The sequence below is a fragment of the Pithys albifrons genome, chromosome 2, assembly GCF_047495875.1.
Source record: "Pithys albifrons albifrons isolate INPA30051 chromosome 2, PitAlb_v1, whole genome shotgun sequence".
NCBI classification, from domain to species: Eukaryota; Metazoa; Chordata; class Aves; order Passeriformes; family Thamnophilidae; genus Pithys; species Pithys albifrons.
The window spans coordinates 3124976-3139856 of record NC_092459.1 but is presented as its reverse complement, the minus strand read 5'-3'; the positions used below and the strand labels follow the sequence as shown (position 1 = coordinate 3139856).

Sequence of the window (14881 nt, the reverse complement as noted above, 5' to 3'; positions counted from 1 at the left end):
GGGGGGACCTTCTGGCTCTGCACAGCTCCCTGACAGGAGGGCAGCCGGGAGAGGTCGGGCTCTTCTCCCAGGCAACCAGTGACAGGACAAGAGACAGAGCCTCAGTATGTGCCGGGGAGGTTCAGGCTGGACATAACGGAAACATTTCCTCACAGAAAGGATGATCAGACACCGGGACAGGTTGCCAGGGGAGGAGTGGCAGCCGCCGTGCCCGGAGGTGTTTAAGGAAGCACTCAGTCATGGCGCTGCTCGGTCACAGGTCCCACTGGGTCACCTCAGAGTTATCTTCCAACCGAATCAACCCTGCGTTCCATGGCCCCCGTGACGGCCGGACCCGCCTCCCGGCCGGGCCCGCCCCACGCCGAGTGACGGCCCCGCCGGCCCCTCCCGCCGCCGGGTCGGGCCCGCTGCGCCGCCGCCCCGCAGGTACCGCCGGGGCGGCCCGGGGTGGGGGCGGTGGTGGAGTGGTGGTGATGGTGGTGGTGGGGTGGGCTCTGGCGTCCTCCATCCCGGCCCTGACAGCGGGTTCGGGCGCTGCCGGGCCGGGGGCGGCGGCCTGGGCTTGGCATTCGCGTGTGCTGAGCGACGGCGGCCGCCGAGCGGTGCCCGGGGTGACTGCCTGTCCTACCATCCGTCCGTCCGTCTGTCTGTCCGTGTGTTCGTGTGTCCTCTCTGCTGGCTTTGTCTCCCAAGAGCCCTTCGGGCCCCCAGAGCTTTATGGCGAAGGGCTCTGGAGGGACCCGGGTCTGTAGATGTGCTCCGGTTGTATCCAGGGCAGACCAGTATGGGAAGGCCTTGGGGAAATAAACCCATCAACAAACAAGTCACCCATCATTTATTATTTATTCAAAGCACGCAATTAAGGAATTAGAATAATAGAGTCATAGTTGATGTTGAGATCATTAACTGTGTAAAATTCAGGAGTAAAGACTTGATTTCACTTGAGAGGACCTAAATCTGTACTTGGTGCTCCCCAGAAGGGAAATTGTGGGGCCGCGTTTAGTTTGGCAGATGGGGCTCATATGGACACAACAGCCTGTTCTCCCTTCTTTCCTTCACATTCAGCTGGAAGAAATCCCCTGTTGGGAGGAACGGAGAGATTCTGCAGCATTTTGGTCTGTGCTGTTGCTGAAAGGGGAATTAGTCGCTGAAGTGTCAGTGTATTCTCAGCAGAATTCAGGGCCTGGATCTTAATTCTGGGAGACACGCAAGCTTAGTGTAACATTTGACTGCCTACAAGTCTTGGAATCCTAGAATAACAGAATGGGTTTGGGTTGGGAGGGACTGTAAAGCTCATTTTGTTCCAACCCCCTGCCATGGTCAGGGACACCTTCCACTATCCCAGGTTGTCTTGGACACTTCCAGGGATGGGGCATCCACAGCCTCTCTGGGCAGTCAGCAGTGCTTGTGCTGTTTTCAAGTGTAAATATGTATATGAGAGAGAGAGACTGAGGAGAATCAGAGGAACTGGGGAACTGGAGTGGGAAAACTTCCCATGGAATGTATCTTGTATTCTATGAGAATGACACATCCCATTCCATCATTGCAGTGGTATTCAGATGCTTGTTAGAGTTTTTATATTAACTAGGATATTTATGTACTCTGAATATAAAGATGAGTTTATTTGTTGCAAAATCACTGTTTTTCAGCTGAATTTTGGTAGTGACTTGTCCCAGGATTGATGAAAAATGGAAACCTAAAGGAAACTGTGTGGAGTATTGGTGCAGGACTGAAATGTGTAATATCTAGTCTTGGGCTTAAATTAGGCTGTTGAGCAAGAAGTAGGGAATATTAACATTAAATTTTAGGTAAGTTACAGACTGGGAAGTCCCGTGTGAGTTCTTACAGGGATCTTGCTTTGAGTTTTGAACAAGAAGGTGTTTGGGAATGGCAGAAGGAAACCCAGGCGGGGCAGGACAACCCAATACAATGTGAAATTATGTGTCATATTGTGTCGTGATGTTAGATAAGGAATTCCAGTCATAGGTAGAAATAGTCAATATCCTTGAGTGTTAAGAACAGAATTAGAATCACAGAATGGTTTGGGTTGGAAGTGACCTTAAAGGCCCTCTAGTTCCAATTCCCTCCCGTGGCCAAGGACACCTTCCACTATCCCAGGTTGCTTCAAGTCCTGTCCAACCTGGCCTTGAGGAATTCCAGGGATGGGGCATTCACAGCTTCTCTGGGCAACCTGTGCCAGTGTCTCACCACCCTCACAGTAAAGAATTTTTTCCTAATATCTAATCTAACCTTGTTGTCTGTCAGTTTAAAGCCATTCTCCCTTGTCCTGTCAGTCCATGCTCTTGTAAAATACATCCTATAAGATATAAATAAAAGAAATATTTTAGCTACTCATTTTTACAACTAAGTTAATACTTTGACAAAACAGGTTAACAGAAACAAATCTTCTGTCTCTACTCAGCAGGTGCCATGTTGCCTCAGAAGAGGGGACAGATACCTTCCAGAATAGCCATGAGTTGTTATTGGAAAGTCCTGGGAATTTTCTCACTATTTCTTCAAAGTGCACTGTCTCTCCAGCAAGCCCAGCCCAGGGTGCTGCTGGTGTCTTTTGATGGATTTCGATCGGATTACATTTATAAAGTCTCAACTCCCAATTTTCATTATGCCATTGAGAATGGGGTTCATGTCAAGCAGGTCAATAATGTGTTCATAACGAAAACGTACCCTAATCACTACACGCTGGTGACTGGTCTCTACGCAGAGAGCCACGGCATCGTCGCTAATGAGATGTACGATCCTGTCCTGAATGCAACTTTCTCCCTGACCAGAATGGATACCCATAACTCCAAGTTCTGGGAAGACGCCAGCCCAATATGGGTAACAAACCAGAGGAAAGGACACAAATCTGGTGCAGCTATGTGGCCTGGAACAGATGTGAAAATACATGGAGTCCTGCCCACGCATTATATGCCCTACAATGAATCTGTTCCCTTTGAATACAGAGTTTCGAAGCTTATTGAGTGGTTTACATCAAAAAACCCCATAAACTTTGGTCTCCTGTACTGGGAACAGCCTGATGAGCTGGGACATTTTCTGGGCCCAGAAAACCCACTTATGGGACCGGTAATTAGTGATGTTGACAGCAAACTGGGATATCTCATCTCTGAGTTGAAGGCTGCAAAGCTGTGGGATGGGATAAATGTCATAATCACCAGTGATCACGGAATGTCACAGTTGTCCTCAGAAAGGCTCATTGAGCTTGATCAATATGTGGACAGAGAGCTCTATGAAGTCATTGACCATTCTCCTGCAGTAGCCATTTTGCCAAAAGAAGGTAGGAGCTGCAGCAGTAACATTCTCTGAAGAGATACTTGAGTATCCAAAATTTACAGACGTCATCCCCTAACTGAAGTGCTGGTAGCAGCACTGATGCCCACAGGACATCAGCCTTGAACAAGGAGTACTTGCAGGATCTCATCTTTGTTCTTTTTGCTGTCTCAGTCAAAAGCCTGGGTTAGTTTTCTGAAATGAAAAGGGAGCAAATTTGTCTGTTGTTGACTAATCTTGGCAAAGATCCTTGAGTCATTGTGAGCAGTAAAATAATATAATGGTATTATCAAGGCTGAGTGGTGTTCTAGATAGATAACACCTGAGTGTTACATATCTTGCCTTTCATCAAGATGCTGAAGCCATAGTGGAAGAATTATATTTCTAACTCAAACAGTGTTAGATGGGGAGCTTTGATAAAAAGAAAGCCTCTGTTGGCTATTTGATTAGCTGCCAACTATTCTAGTTCACTCTAGTTTTTTTTCCCCTGGTACACTGAGCTGCCAACCAGTTACATTCATCCCATTTTTATTGTGATAATGGTGTGAGAGAATCAAAATCTAAGTCTGTTTGCATTCACTGAAGTGTTTCTGAATTGCCAGGTGACAGTTAGTGTCACTGATGCAGAGGTGCTACTCTTCAGTTTGATGATCAAGTGCTAAAACTATTTGGTGCAAAAATTTGGTTCAAATATCACTCCTGCCCACACAAAAAATTGCTAATTTTGAAGTTGTGTTTTGAGATGGCTTTCTGAAAAGGTGTTTTTTAAGAACTGTGTCACATTTGCATCAGTAATGGATAGCACTCTGTATTTAAAGTCTCATCAGGGAGGTAATTTGTAGAATGCTATGGGCTCACCCAGGTGGGCCTAGATTTGGGCTCTGAAGTGTGGACTAGGCCGAAGCTGTCAGCTGACTTGAGCTGGGCTGAGCTAACAGCTGACCTCTCCTAGCCAGTAACTTTGTATTCCATACCACATTATGACATCATCTCCAGGGAAGTAGGAACCAGTGTGGGAGTGGTTAAGGCAGTCGCTTCTCAGCCTCCTCTTGGGAGGACACACGATGCTGTCCCAGGGGGGATGGAGAGGACCAGGCCCACCACTGGCTCACAGGGTATCTCAGGAAAGTAAACTGTGTTGTTCTGGGTCTCTCCTTTCTGCTTGAGTTTGTCTCCCTGGGGAATAAGTCTTTTCTTGAGTAATGTGTAGTTAGGACAGTAGAATTTGTGTGTTCGTTAAGAAGTTGAGGTGGGGAACTTGTTGCAGACTTGTGTGAGTGAATATTTGTACTCTCTTCTAATTGTCTCTTCCTTTCTGTGAAAAATATATGTAGTTTTAGTATAAATGCCGTTTTGTCTTGGTTTGAGATAAGCAACTGCCAACCCCCCCCCAAGCACAGAGAGAAAAGCCTCCCTCCTAACACCAGGGAAAGGGAGGAAAAGAGAGGGGAAAGAAAAAAAACACTTCAAACCGCATTTATACTAAAACTACATATATTTTTCACAGAAAGAAAGAAAGAGACAATTAGAAGAGAGTACAAATATTCACTCACACAAGTCTGCAACAACAAATTCCCCACTTCTTAATGAACACACAAATTCTACTGTCTTAACTCCACATTACTTAAGAAAAACCTTATTCCCCAGGGAGACAAACTCAAGCAGAAAGGAGAGACCCAGAACAACACATTTTACTTTCCTGAGATACCCTGTGAGCCAGTGGTGGGCCTGGTCCTCTCCATCCCCCCTGGGACAGCATCGTGTGTCCTCCCAAGAGGAGGCTGAGAAGCGACTGCCTTAACCACTCCCACACTGGTTCCTACTTCCCTGGAGATGGTGTCATAATGTGGTATGGAATACAAAGTTACTGGCTAGAAGAGGTCAGCTGTTAGCTCAGCCCAGCTCAAGTCAGCTGACAGCTTCGGCCTAGTCCAGACTTCAGAGCCCAAATCTAGGCCCACCTGGGGGAACCCATAACAAGTTTGAAGTGTTTTTTTTTCCTTTCCCCTCTCTTTTCCTCCCTTTCCCTGGTGTTAGGAGGGAGGCTTTTCTCTCTGTGCTTGGGGGGGTTGGCAGTTGCTTATCTCAAACCAAGACATAGACTTTTATGTGTAAACAAATTTCTCTTGCCATTTTCAGTTTGAAGAATACTCCAGACTAAATTGTTAGTATGTCCAAAGTGAGATCATCACTGCCTGAGCACACTCAGGTGCTCGTAGCTGGGTGCTGTTTCCCTCAGTGGTGACACAAAAGCCAAGTTTGGGAGCTCCATCTTCATAGAGACAAACATGCCTGAGCAGGATGTTCTGATTAGCAAAAAAAGAAGCTGTAAAAGTAAACTTTAGTGCTGAAACATCTCTAATGCAGTAAATGACCACTTGAAGGTGTGTAACTTGATTCTCCTACCTGTTAAATGTTTAAAAGAAACAGTATCTCTGCAGCAATTAAATGACAGAGTAATTAAAAAAGCCATTTCAATGGATTTCAGAAATATCTTGGATTCAGTTTTGCCCAGAGGTTCAGGTATTTATTGCAGAAACAGTAAACAAGAATTAGTTTTGAGCACAGCTAAAATTCCTTCTGTGTTACCACCTGTGATTTTTATTATAAAACCATGATCTTCACTGTCAGTTATGCATGAATTAACATATACTTAACTACATAACAATGACTCTTCACCTGTTATTCCATTTGTCTTACTTAAATCAAGGGAATGGTAAAATTTATTGAGACATTGAGGAAAGGTTTGAGTGCTTAAAAATGCAGCAATTTCTTTAACTGGATGCATATTTCTTCCCTGAGAGATGGATTAAAGCCATTATTTGACCATGATAGTGTATTATTGTATGTGGGGAACTAATAATATGTTCACACAGAAGGTACCTGTAGAACAGCTGCTGATGTGAGGTTTTTCTTGAATTTAGTACAAATATATGAATTAAAATAATTAATTTAGTGTAAAATCATTGCTGTATTTGGAGTCTCCTTCTCACTATCCCATATAGAAAAGTGGCATAACAAAATTAACTTTATTACTAGTGTAATCCCTTGTTGCTCTAAGTATCTCTTATATCTGCACTTTTGCTGTCTCATCTTGACCTTTATTGTGTTTCTTAAGTTTAGGGGTTCTTTTTTATGCCAGTTTGAATAAGAAACATTATACATCAATGTGTTTCCAGTTTTTCTTCACAATTTCTATGCTGGATTCCAGGAACTGAGGGAAAATGAACATGGTTTCCTTAGAGACATTGGGCACCTCCTCACAGTCTTTTTTTTTCCCTGAGATACATTCAAAACTCCACATAGGCTGTAAATGGTCACTGAAATGGGTCTGCAGAGACATTCTGTGCACTCAGCTGTCCCACTGGATTGTGCATGTGTTGCACAAAATACTTACCAAAGTCATGGAGGGATTTGGTATTTCACTCTTGTATGCACTGCAGAGCCCTCAGTAGGAATCTGTCCTCAAATGGAGGGGGAGGATTGAAGAAATTTGCTCAGGTGCCAATTCCTGAGCTTGCTTTTGGATTCCTGTCTTTGTATTCTGGTTCCTCCTGTCTGTGCACTGGTGTTTCATCTTGTCCAACTGGCTGTGGATCTTAAGTGACTTTGATTGGAAAGACAAGCTCAGAACTGGAAATAAATAAAGAATTGGGAGTGGAAAATGCTTATTTATTCAGTGGTGTTAGTACAGGTCTTGAGGGTTTGCACTCACTGTGTCTGAGGAAGGGAAAGGAGCAGGCACTGGGAATTCAGAGAAGTAGCTCATGGTGTTGTCTGACAGTTCCAGACCAAAAGTCCCACCTTCATCTACCATTCCAACCTGTCTCTTGCTGAGCTTGTTGTGTGTTCACTGCTTAGGGTGATGCAGCCATGCCAAGAAACAAAGTGGCTTCTCTCTTTACCCTTTTAAAGGAAAGCAAATAACAATGCAACTGCTTTAAAATAAGTGAAATTAATAAAAAGTGTCACTTGTCATCACAGCCAACTGGGGGACAGACAGAAAATGGCCTGAATGGCCTCATTACCTCATGAACAGCTTTAGGAGCTATTTTCTTGCTTTCAGGCTCTGCATGGAGCTAGGAGTTGGTTCCTTTTCCATGAGACTTAACTGAATGCCTTCTGGCTCATTCCTGTGAGAAGCTTCCATTCTGACAACTATGAAATGAGTGATTTTTCTAAAACTGTCGAGGCACTTGTTGGGAACAGGCTGTGAAGTTTGGTGTCAGGTGAGATCTTACAGTGAATGATCCTCTGAATTTCTTACAGTAACGTGCACACCTTGTTGTCTCTTACAGCTCTAATTCACTTTTGGGAAGTGCATTTTGTCTTCTTCTTTCAGCTGTATTTAAACTACTGATTAGTTCAGCAAACATATTGGTATGTTTAATTTTGTCTTGTGTCTCTTTTGTTTATTTGAAGGCAAACTGGATGAAGTATATGAGGCTTTGGCCAACGCTCACCCCAACATGACTGTGTATAAAAAGGAGCAGATTCCAGACAGACTGCATTACAAACACAACAGTAGAATTCAGCCCATCTTAGCAGTGGCTGATAAAGGATGGGAAATTGTACATAATAAGTCTGATGGTTTTCTCTGTAAGTATCCTGTCTTTACAGTGGTTTGCAGATTCTTCCTAGTCAGGGACCTTACGTGGTACTTTCTCTCCCAGTCTCAACCAATGTTCATTTTTTGTTTTTCTTTAGGACTGGGAGGGAAAACTGAAGTGTGTAGAATTTCAGGGTTTCCCCCTGATGGGATGGGAAGCACCATACTATTAGGGGAGGAGAATCTGCACTTAGTGTTTCCTTAAATGTTAAACTTTCTGAGATAAGATCAGTCACATGTTTTAGTGGCCTCATACTTGAGGTCTTTCAGGGTATAGCAAACTCTCAAGCACTTCCTGAGAGATTAAAAATAAAGTTGTAACTGAATTTGTTGAGTAGAGGATGAACAGACATTTTTTATTATGTAAGGCTGGGTTGGAAGTACAAAAACATTTTCTGAAAGTCCTCAGCTTGTGTGGATGCTACACTTGGACTAACCTTGTTCTGTTGCCACAAGTAGTCTTTGGATATTGGAAAATCACACCAGAGATTTTCACTTGTCTTGGAGGATAAAATGCATTCCAGGTGTTTGGGAGGAATAAAAACCCTAACAGTTTTAAGTTGCTCACCTTGGGGTTTTGAGATTTATTATAGCTAGAGTGGAGACCATGAATTGTAACTTTTTGCTTACGTAGGAGTCAAAATACAGGTTTCATGTGGCCAGTTATTAAGTTTCTTAACTGAAAACCTTTTAAACTTTGCTGCTGGTTATGACTTTGAAGAGCGTTTTCTGCAGGACTTAAGAAGTTTGTCAGTAGCTGCTGAGAGCAACTTCTCATGCCTGTGTGTTTTACATGTTCATTTTTAGTGTCCCTGTTGGGAAGGGGCACTAAAGTGAGGTCTTTTTCCTCATTGAAGAGTCAGTAATGCACAAAATTGGACAAAGTGTCAAACTCAGAGTCAAATAGACAGTCCATCCCTACATTTTTTTTTAATTTTCTCTAATAGATCTGGGCCAGTTGCAAAGTTGGAGTTTTTCCTTGAGGAATGTCAAGGCAACTTGGCTGTAGGTAGCACGCCATTGACAGTGCTGTTACTGCCATGTGAGCTTAGCTCTTTTCTTTTAGCTCTTTTTCTTTCTTATTCAAACAGTGCTCTCCATTGTTGTTTTTTAAGGGCATTTTGTCTTTGTAGTTCTGAGACTTGGTATTCTGCTGTGGATCAAAGGAATTCTTCTAAGCCCCTGCAAGAATAATTGATGGTTGTACCTTTTCTGCGTTCTGCTAATTCTAGGAAAGGGTTCAGTGCTTGTTTTGTCTTATGGGTTTGGCCAGGTGGGCCTTGTCTCGGTTTGAGATAGGTGAACCCATAACAGCCTAAACTTAGGATTTAAAGTTCAGCTAGGCCTGGGAATTGTCAGCTGACTTGAGCTGGACTGAGCTAGCTCACAGCTGACTTCTTCTGGCCAATAATATTGTATTCCATACCATATTGCATCATCTCAAAAGGGGTAAGAGCTGGTGTGTGGGTGTGGTTTGGGCAGTTGCTTCACAGCTGTGGTCCCAGGAGGGATGGGGAGGCCCAAGCCCAGAGCACTGGCTTAACATCATGTTATCTGAGGGAAGTAAAATGTTTGTTCTTAGCTTTTCTCTCTGCTTAAGTCTGTCTCTGAAGAACCAACTTCTCTAGCTTTGGAAGTTGTTTTTTCTTCCTCTCCCTCTTCTTTTCCCCTTAGCTGGTTGGGGGGAGGAGGAACCCTTTTCACTCTGTCCTGGGCAGTTGGCGTTTTGCCAGCTTAACCCAGGACATTTTGCAACTCCAGAATATTGACCTTAGTCTATCTTTTATTTCCAGTTGGGAATCATGGGTATGACAACGCTGCACCAGAAATGCATCCCATTTTTGTGGCAGTTGGACCTGCTTTCAGAAAGAATGCCACCAAGGAAGGCATGAATGCTACAGACTTGTACCCCTTGCTGTGTCATCTGCTGGGTATTGACCCACTGCCAAACAACGGTTCCTTCAACGCTGTTAAAGATCTCCTTGCTGAAGTTCCTGGAGCCTTTGGAGGAGACACCTGTTCCACAGTTATAGGAGTCTTCCTGGGCAGCTTGTTGGTTCTGGTTTTTACTGCAGTTTTTGTTAAGCATTTTGTCCTGGCCCAAGCAAATCCTGTGCACATCCTACACACTGAAGTTGCCCAGCCACTGCTGCAAGATCATTAACACTGGGAATTATTTCCCATGTAAAGCTTAAAATAAGCTTATATAGAGAAAATAAATTACAGAGATGGATCAGCATGAATATGTGGAGTAAAGGGAAATGGATGCTGCTCCACTGGTACTCTGGGGCACTCACAGTCCGGGGATGCAGAGAAAGAGCATGTTCCTGTTTCACCCTGTGGCCACTTCATCTTCCAGGGGTCAAAGTTAACAGTAGGTAAACCTGGAAGGCTGTTTATGTATGTAGACATGTAGTGACAACAGACCTCAAATACCTTGTAATGGCTATTTTTAGGTAAATAACATCAGCTGAGGTGCATTTCACAGACTATTAGATGGTGATTTCTTTTCCCACTCTCTTTTTTTATTTGGTTCCTTGAGAGGTTTTTTAAGTCTCTTCCAATTCTAACAAGTCACTTAATGAGACTAAACTTCTTTGTTGTTTTTTTTTTTATTCTCTGCCCAAGGAAGCTTTTGCATGATCACTATTACAGACAGTTTGGTGGGATAAATCCTGTGGAAAACAACATTATTATTCAGCTAGGTCATGAGTGCTGTGCATCTAAGTTTAGTGTTAGGCATATTTCTTCAAACTGCTCTGTTAGTTGTAGCCCCAAAAAGTGAACCTAAGTGGTATTGCCTTTAGGAATCAGGATTAAACTCTTTGATTTTTAATTAAAAAAAAAATTATTTAGGTAAGTAGAGGTCTTTACCATTTTAGGTATGATTTTAGGTAAATGTAAGGCTTCACTTTCACTATTTCCTGTACACTGGACTAAATTTTCTAGGAGTTCCATGCAGCTGGTCAGATAAAGACACTTAAAAGCACCACACCTGTATGTCCAAATGGAGTCTTATATTTCTGTGGTAAGAAGGTTCTTTCAGAGTAAGGGAGATGAATCAGTTAAGGAGCATGAGTGTTCAAGCTGTCACTGGGTGTTCATCTCATCCCAGAGACTCTTTGTCAGTGTGAGTTTGACTTGTGTCTTGTGCTTTATTTGCTGTGCCTGGTGGGCCTTAGAATGGGATGAGCAGGACTAGACATGCAATTCAAGGAGCAGCCATATAAATCTTAAGCCATATATGCTCTGAACAAGCACACAAAAAAGGTGTAAGACTGCAGTTTGTTCTTCTGGAGGAAAGCCTTTTCCAGGGAAAAATATGAATTCTGAGTCAACAAAGCTACACGTTATTCTGATCCTTTTGTGTGTGGCAGTAAATCTTCTTGCTAGTGTAGTTGTGGGGTTTTTTTGTGAGCTCACAAATGGTAGGTGAGAAGCTGCTGACTAAGGTTTGTGTGAAAAACTTGGTCTGACGTGAGAAAACTTGTCTAGTTGCAGAGTTTTCCCCTTCTCCCTCTGTGAGATAGTATTTCTTAGCACTTTGCTGCTGAGGACAATGCCTGAAGGAGAAAGAAACTTAAAATTCATGCAGAAGTAGCAGACTGAGTAATTTGAAGTGCAATTTACAGCTGTACCCACAGCCCCCCAGCAGAGGGCAAGGATGGGAACACTTGGGTTTGGTTGTGCTCTGCAAGACGAACGGTGTGACTGACAGTCAATACTGCAAGGGGGGGTTTTGGAGTACAAAACTCTTTTGCTGCACTAAATTGCAGACTCAGTGAGGATCTGTTGGCTTCCTCTGTGATGGCAGGGACACTTGCTTAGCACCAAGCTGCCTTGCAGACAGATGTGGACATTTCCAAAGGCCACATGTGAGTGCAGCAATATGCAGGGGTGTGCTGAAAGCTTAGCTGTAATAACTGTAATAGTAGCTTTAGGAAGGCAGGAAAAATGCAGATCTGTTGGAAGACAGACCTCAGTTTGGGTGATATATATTAAATCTTGTGAATTCCATCTGACTCAGTGCTGTTACTGTGCTGTGAACTACCTTGTTTTCCTGTATTGCCATTTTCTTAAAACACTGAAGGAAAACGTCTGTGAAGCTGATTCTAGTGGAGCTGGCCATTAGCTATGCCTTAAGTTTAATTTGATGATCAGGTAAAACCGAGTGCTGCAAGGGCTTGTCAAGCTGAAAGGCAAAGGCAGTAATGGTGTTAACAGTTTTCAGGCTGGGAAGTCTGAGCAGAGAAAACCTGAACCTCTGGATTGTTACTAATCCCTTCCCTACCTACCTTGAGAAAAGTGGATGGCAAATAGCAAACTGATGCATTGAATCCACCTTTTCTTGCTATTTCATAACTTTAAAATGAATTGTAGCAAAACTTAGTGTGTGTTTAAAGAAAGATGTACGGGCTTGGATAAGGCAATAACACTGACAATGGGAGATGCTGTAACCTTCACCTGTAGCTACTGCAGTGACACACTTTGGAACATGCTGCTTTAATAGAAATTCTCCTTATTGTAGCAATTTTATAGAAGAAATCATGGCAGATGGGAAAATAACTGGATTGTAGTCTCAAAGTTGTTCCTTGAACCCCCTCTCTAATTGTGGGAGGTGTGGTTCTATCAACAGCCAAAGTGACTCTTGATTTTAAGGAGGGGGCAGAGTTGGTCAGTGTTGTTCAGTCATCCTGGACTTAGTTTTACCTGCCCAAAACGTGTGAAAGGGGAAGAGCAGCAGGTTTCCCCCAAAAGCTTTAGGAACAATAAAAACATGGACAGGAGAATAGTCCCATGTCATTGTTCTGTATTGCACTGTGAGGCTCTTCTTTGAGGAGGTTAAAATAAAACTTCATAAAAAATGAAGGAAATCTTGTAGCATTTGGGTATTTCAGATTAGGGCTAAATATTTCCTTTATTAGGTATATTTGCAGGTACCTTTTGGGTAGTTCCCAGGTAGGGTATTTGCCCAGCTGCTGTCAGACAATGTTTTAAGTTGTTGGGTGTGAACTTAATGAAATGTAAAGCACAGAGGATGCAAGCACAGTGACTTTTTCTCTGATGTGAGACTGTCTTTTTGGGTGGGGAGGAGGTGGGATTTGGTTTCTGTATATATGATACTTTCTGTGATGTACAAACAAGTTTGTTGGATTTGAGGGCACTGTGTACTGCTTGTAACTTAACCTTGGAAGCCAAGAGTGATGCATGATGTGTTTCATTACTGACCTGTGAAGCACACAAGATGTCAAACGGTGGGTTTTTGTTTTTTTCTTGTTTGGAACTGTTGAAGTACATCTTTGCTGGCTTCATTGAAAAACACTTCTGGGAAACAAACTTGAAGGGGGGGGATGGCTGGGGGAAAATGGCCTTAACTCCCACATCCCAAATATTTCTTGGATTCTTCATAGTGTATGCCTTTATTAAGAATAACTGGAAGTGTGACAACTTAAACATTTTAAGTCAAAGTTCTTTTATAAGAGATCTCATGGTGAGAATATATTTTCTTTTACCAAAAAAGTCTTCTAGACTTTCTTGGTAAAGAGCTGTAGTAATGCTGCTACAAGAAATGCAGTCTCAAAAAAAAATTAAAAAAAAAGGCAGGAAAATCAGATTCATAAAATCATTTAGGTTGGAAAAGACCTCTGCCATGGTGTCCAGCCATTAACCCAGCACTGCCAAGCCTGTTGTAGCATGAAGAGTTGTGGAGCCTGACTTTTCATACAGTCATAGGATGGTTTGGGTTGGAGGGCACCTTAGAGATCTTTTACTTTCAAGCCCTCCCCCACCAAGGGCAGGGACCTGTCCTAAGTGTGAACAACACAATCTTGAGCTGAGTGTGGAGGAAGAATAAACATGCACTGGTTGGGCCCTGCTGTTTTTGTAAAATGCAAATTTAACAGGCTTATTTCCCTATCTTCTTACTTAAATAATGGGCATGGATGCTGTGTGGGCCATACCTATGCTGCTGTACAAACCTTTAATGGCATGTCTGTCCTACAGTACAAGTGATGTAAGCATTTATTAGATGGTAGGCTCCAAAAATTGTTGCAAGCACATAAAAATGATGAATCCAATAGTGCTGTCAGCCTTTCAATAATGAAATCCTAATCTGAATCCTTATTACAAACCTCCCTTACTGTTTGTTTTTCAATAAAAAATGCTACCATGCATGTTAGAACAAACCATTTGTCCCTGTGGCCTGATCCTTGGAGGTACACGACGTTGGTTCATTTTTATAGGCAGTGTGTAGGCAGCAAGTTAAACTTCCCCCTGAAACCAGTATTTCAGAGCTGTAGTTGAAATCAGCTCAATTCTGGAACTGTCTCCTTGATGCTCATGGCCAAAAAGCACAGAACCCCAGAGGAGTGGATGTGGCAGAGCTTCTGTACCCAGTGTTGAGTTCCCTTGTGAACCCACTCGCTGTAATGAAACGGCCTCCACTGCTGGGTGAGGACAATAAACATCCCCTACCCCCTTCGAAACTTCATTGCCAGTTTAATCGTTAGGAATTTCCCCTGAATTAACAGCATTGCTGACTTGTGTCTGTTTAGCAAGTCGTTAAATGTTGCCACGAACTATCACCCTTTTATCGCAGCTTTGAGGAAGCAGAAGCCACAACTTTGCTGTTCTCATTCTGAATTGGCTCTTCAGAAGAAAATCAGCCACCAGCTGTCATAATTCACACAAACCATAATGAGGCAGTAGAAATATTTTTGTCATGTTTAAGGAACTAATTTTTAAAAAATAACCATTTTTAAATAAATCAACGTTGTGTCTTAATGACAAATAGGTGGGGTTTTTTTAAATTCTCTTGATTTGTACATGATCTGTATGAAATTCTGGATGCACAAGAGCTGCTCTGAAACCCTTTGTGCCAGGAAGAATACTCAGCACTCTTACAGACCATACCACACCTTAGGAAATGAAAATAATCAGCAATGCAACTGAAATTAGTTTATCCTATTTCTTAGTACCTAAATT

At 42.8% G+C, this 14881-nt stretch overlaps 1 protein-coding gene across 2 annotated transcripts; it reads left to right on the top strand.

Annotated features, from left to right (window-relative positions):
- The first annotated feature begins 240 nt into the window (after positions 1 to 240).
- ENPP5 (ectonucleotide pyrophosphatase/phosphodiesterase family member 5) lies at positions 241 to 14680 on the top strand. 2 transcript variants are annotated; one of them, XM_071548217.1, is made up of 4 exons: positions 241 to 426; positions 2426 to 3295; positions 7711 to 7887; positions 9691 to 14680. In XM_071548217.1, exons 2-4 carry the CDS (start codon positions 2431 to 2433, stop codon positions 10059 to 10061), a joined length of 1413 nt encoding a protein of 470 aa, XP_071404318.1. In that variant the 5' UTR covers positions 241 to 426; positions 2426 to 2430; the 3' UTR covers positions 10062 to 14680. The 2 variants fall into 2 exon arrangements, with proteins under 2 accessions (XP_071404318.1, XP_071404317.1); XM_071548216.1 differs by having other exon boundaries at positions 2423 to 3295.
- The last annotated feature ends 201 nt before the right edge of the window (positions 14681 to 14881 follow it).

Coding starts and splice junctions, on each gene's coding strand:
- ENPP5 (XM_071548217.1), top strand. CDS start 2,431: ATGTTGCCTCAGAAGAGGGGACAGATACCTTCCAGAATAGCCATGAGT. Junction 3,296..7,710: donor AGCCATTTTGCCAAAAGAAG/GTAGGAGCTGCA, acceptor GTTTATTTGAAG/GCAAACTGGATGAAGTATAT. Junction 7,888..9,690: donor TAAGTCTGATGGTTTTCTCT/GTAAGTATCCTG, acceptor TTTTATTTCCAG/TTGGGAATCATGGGTATGAC.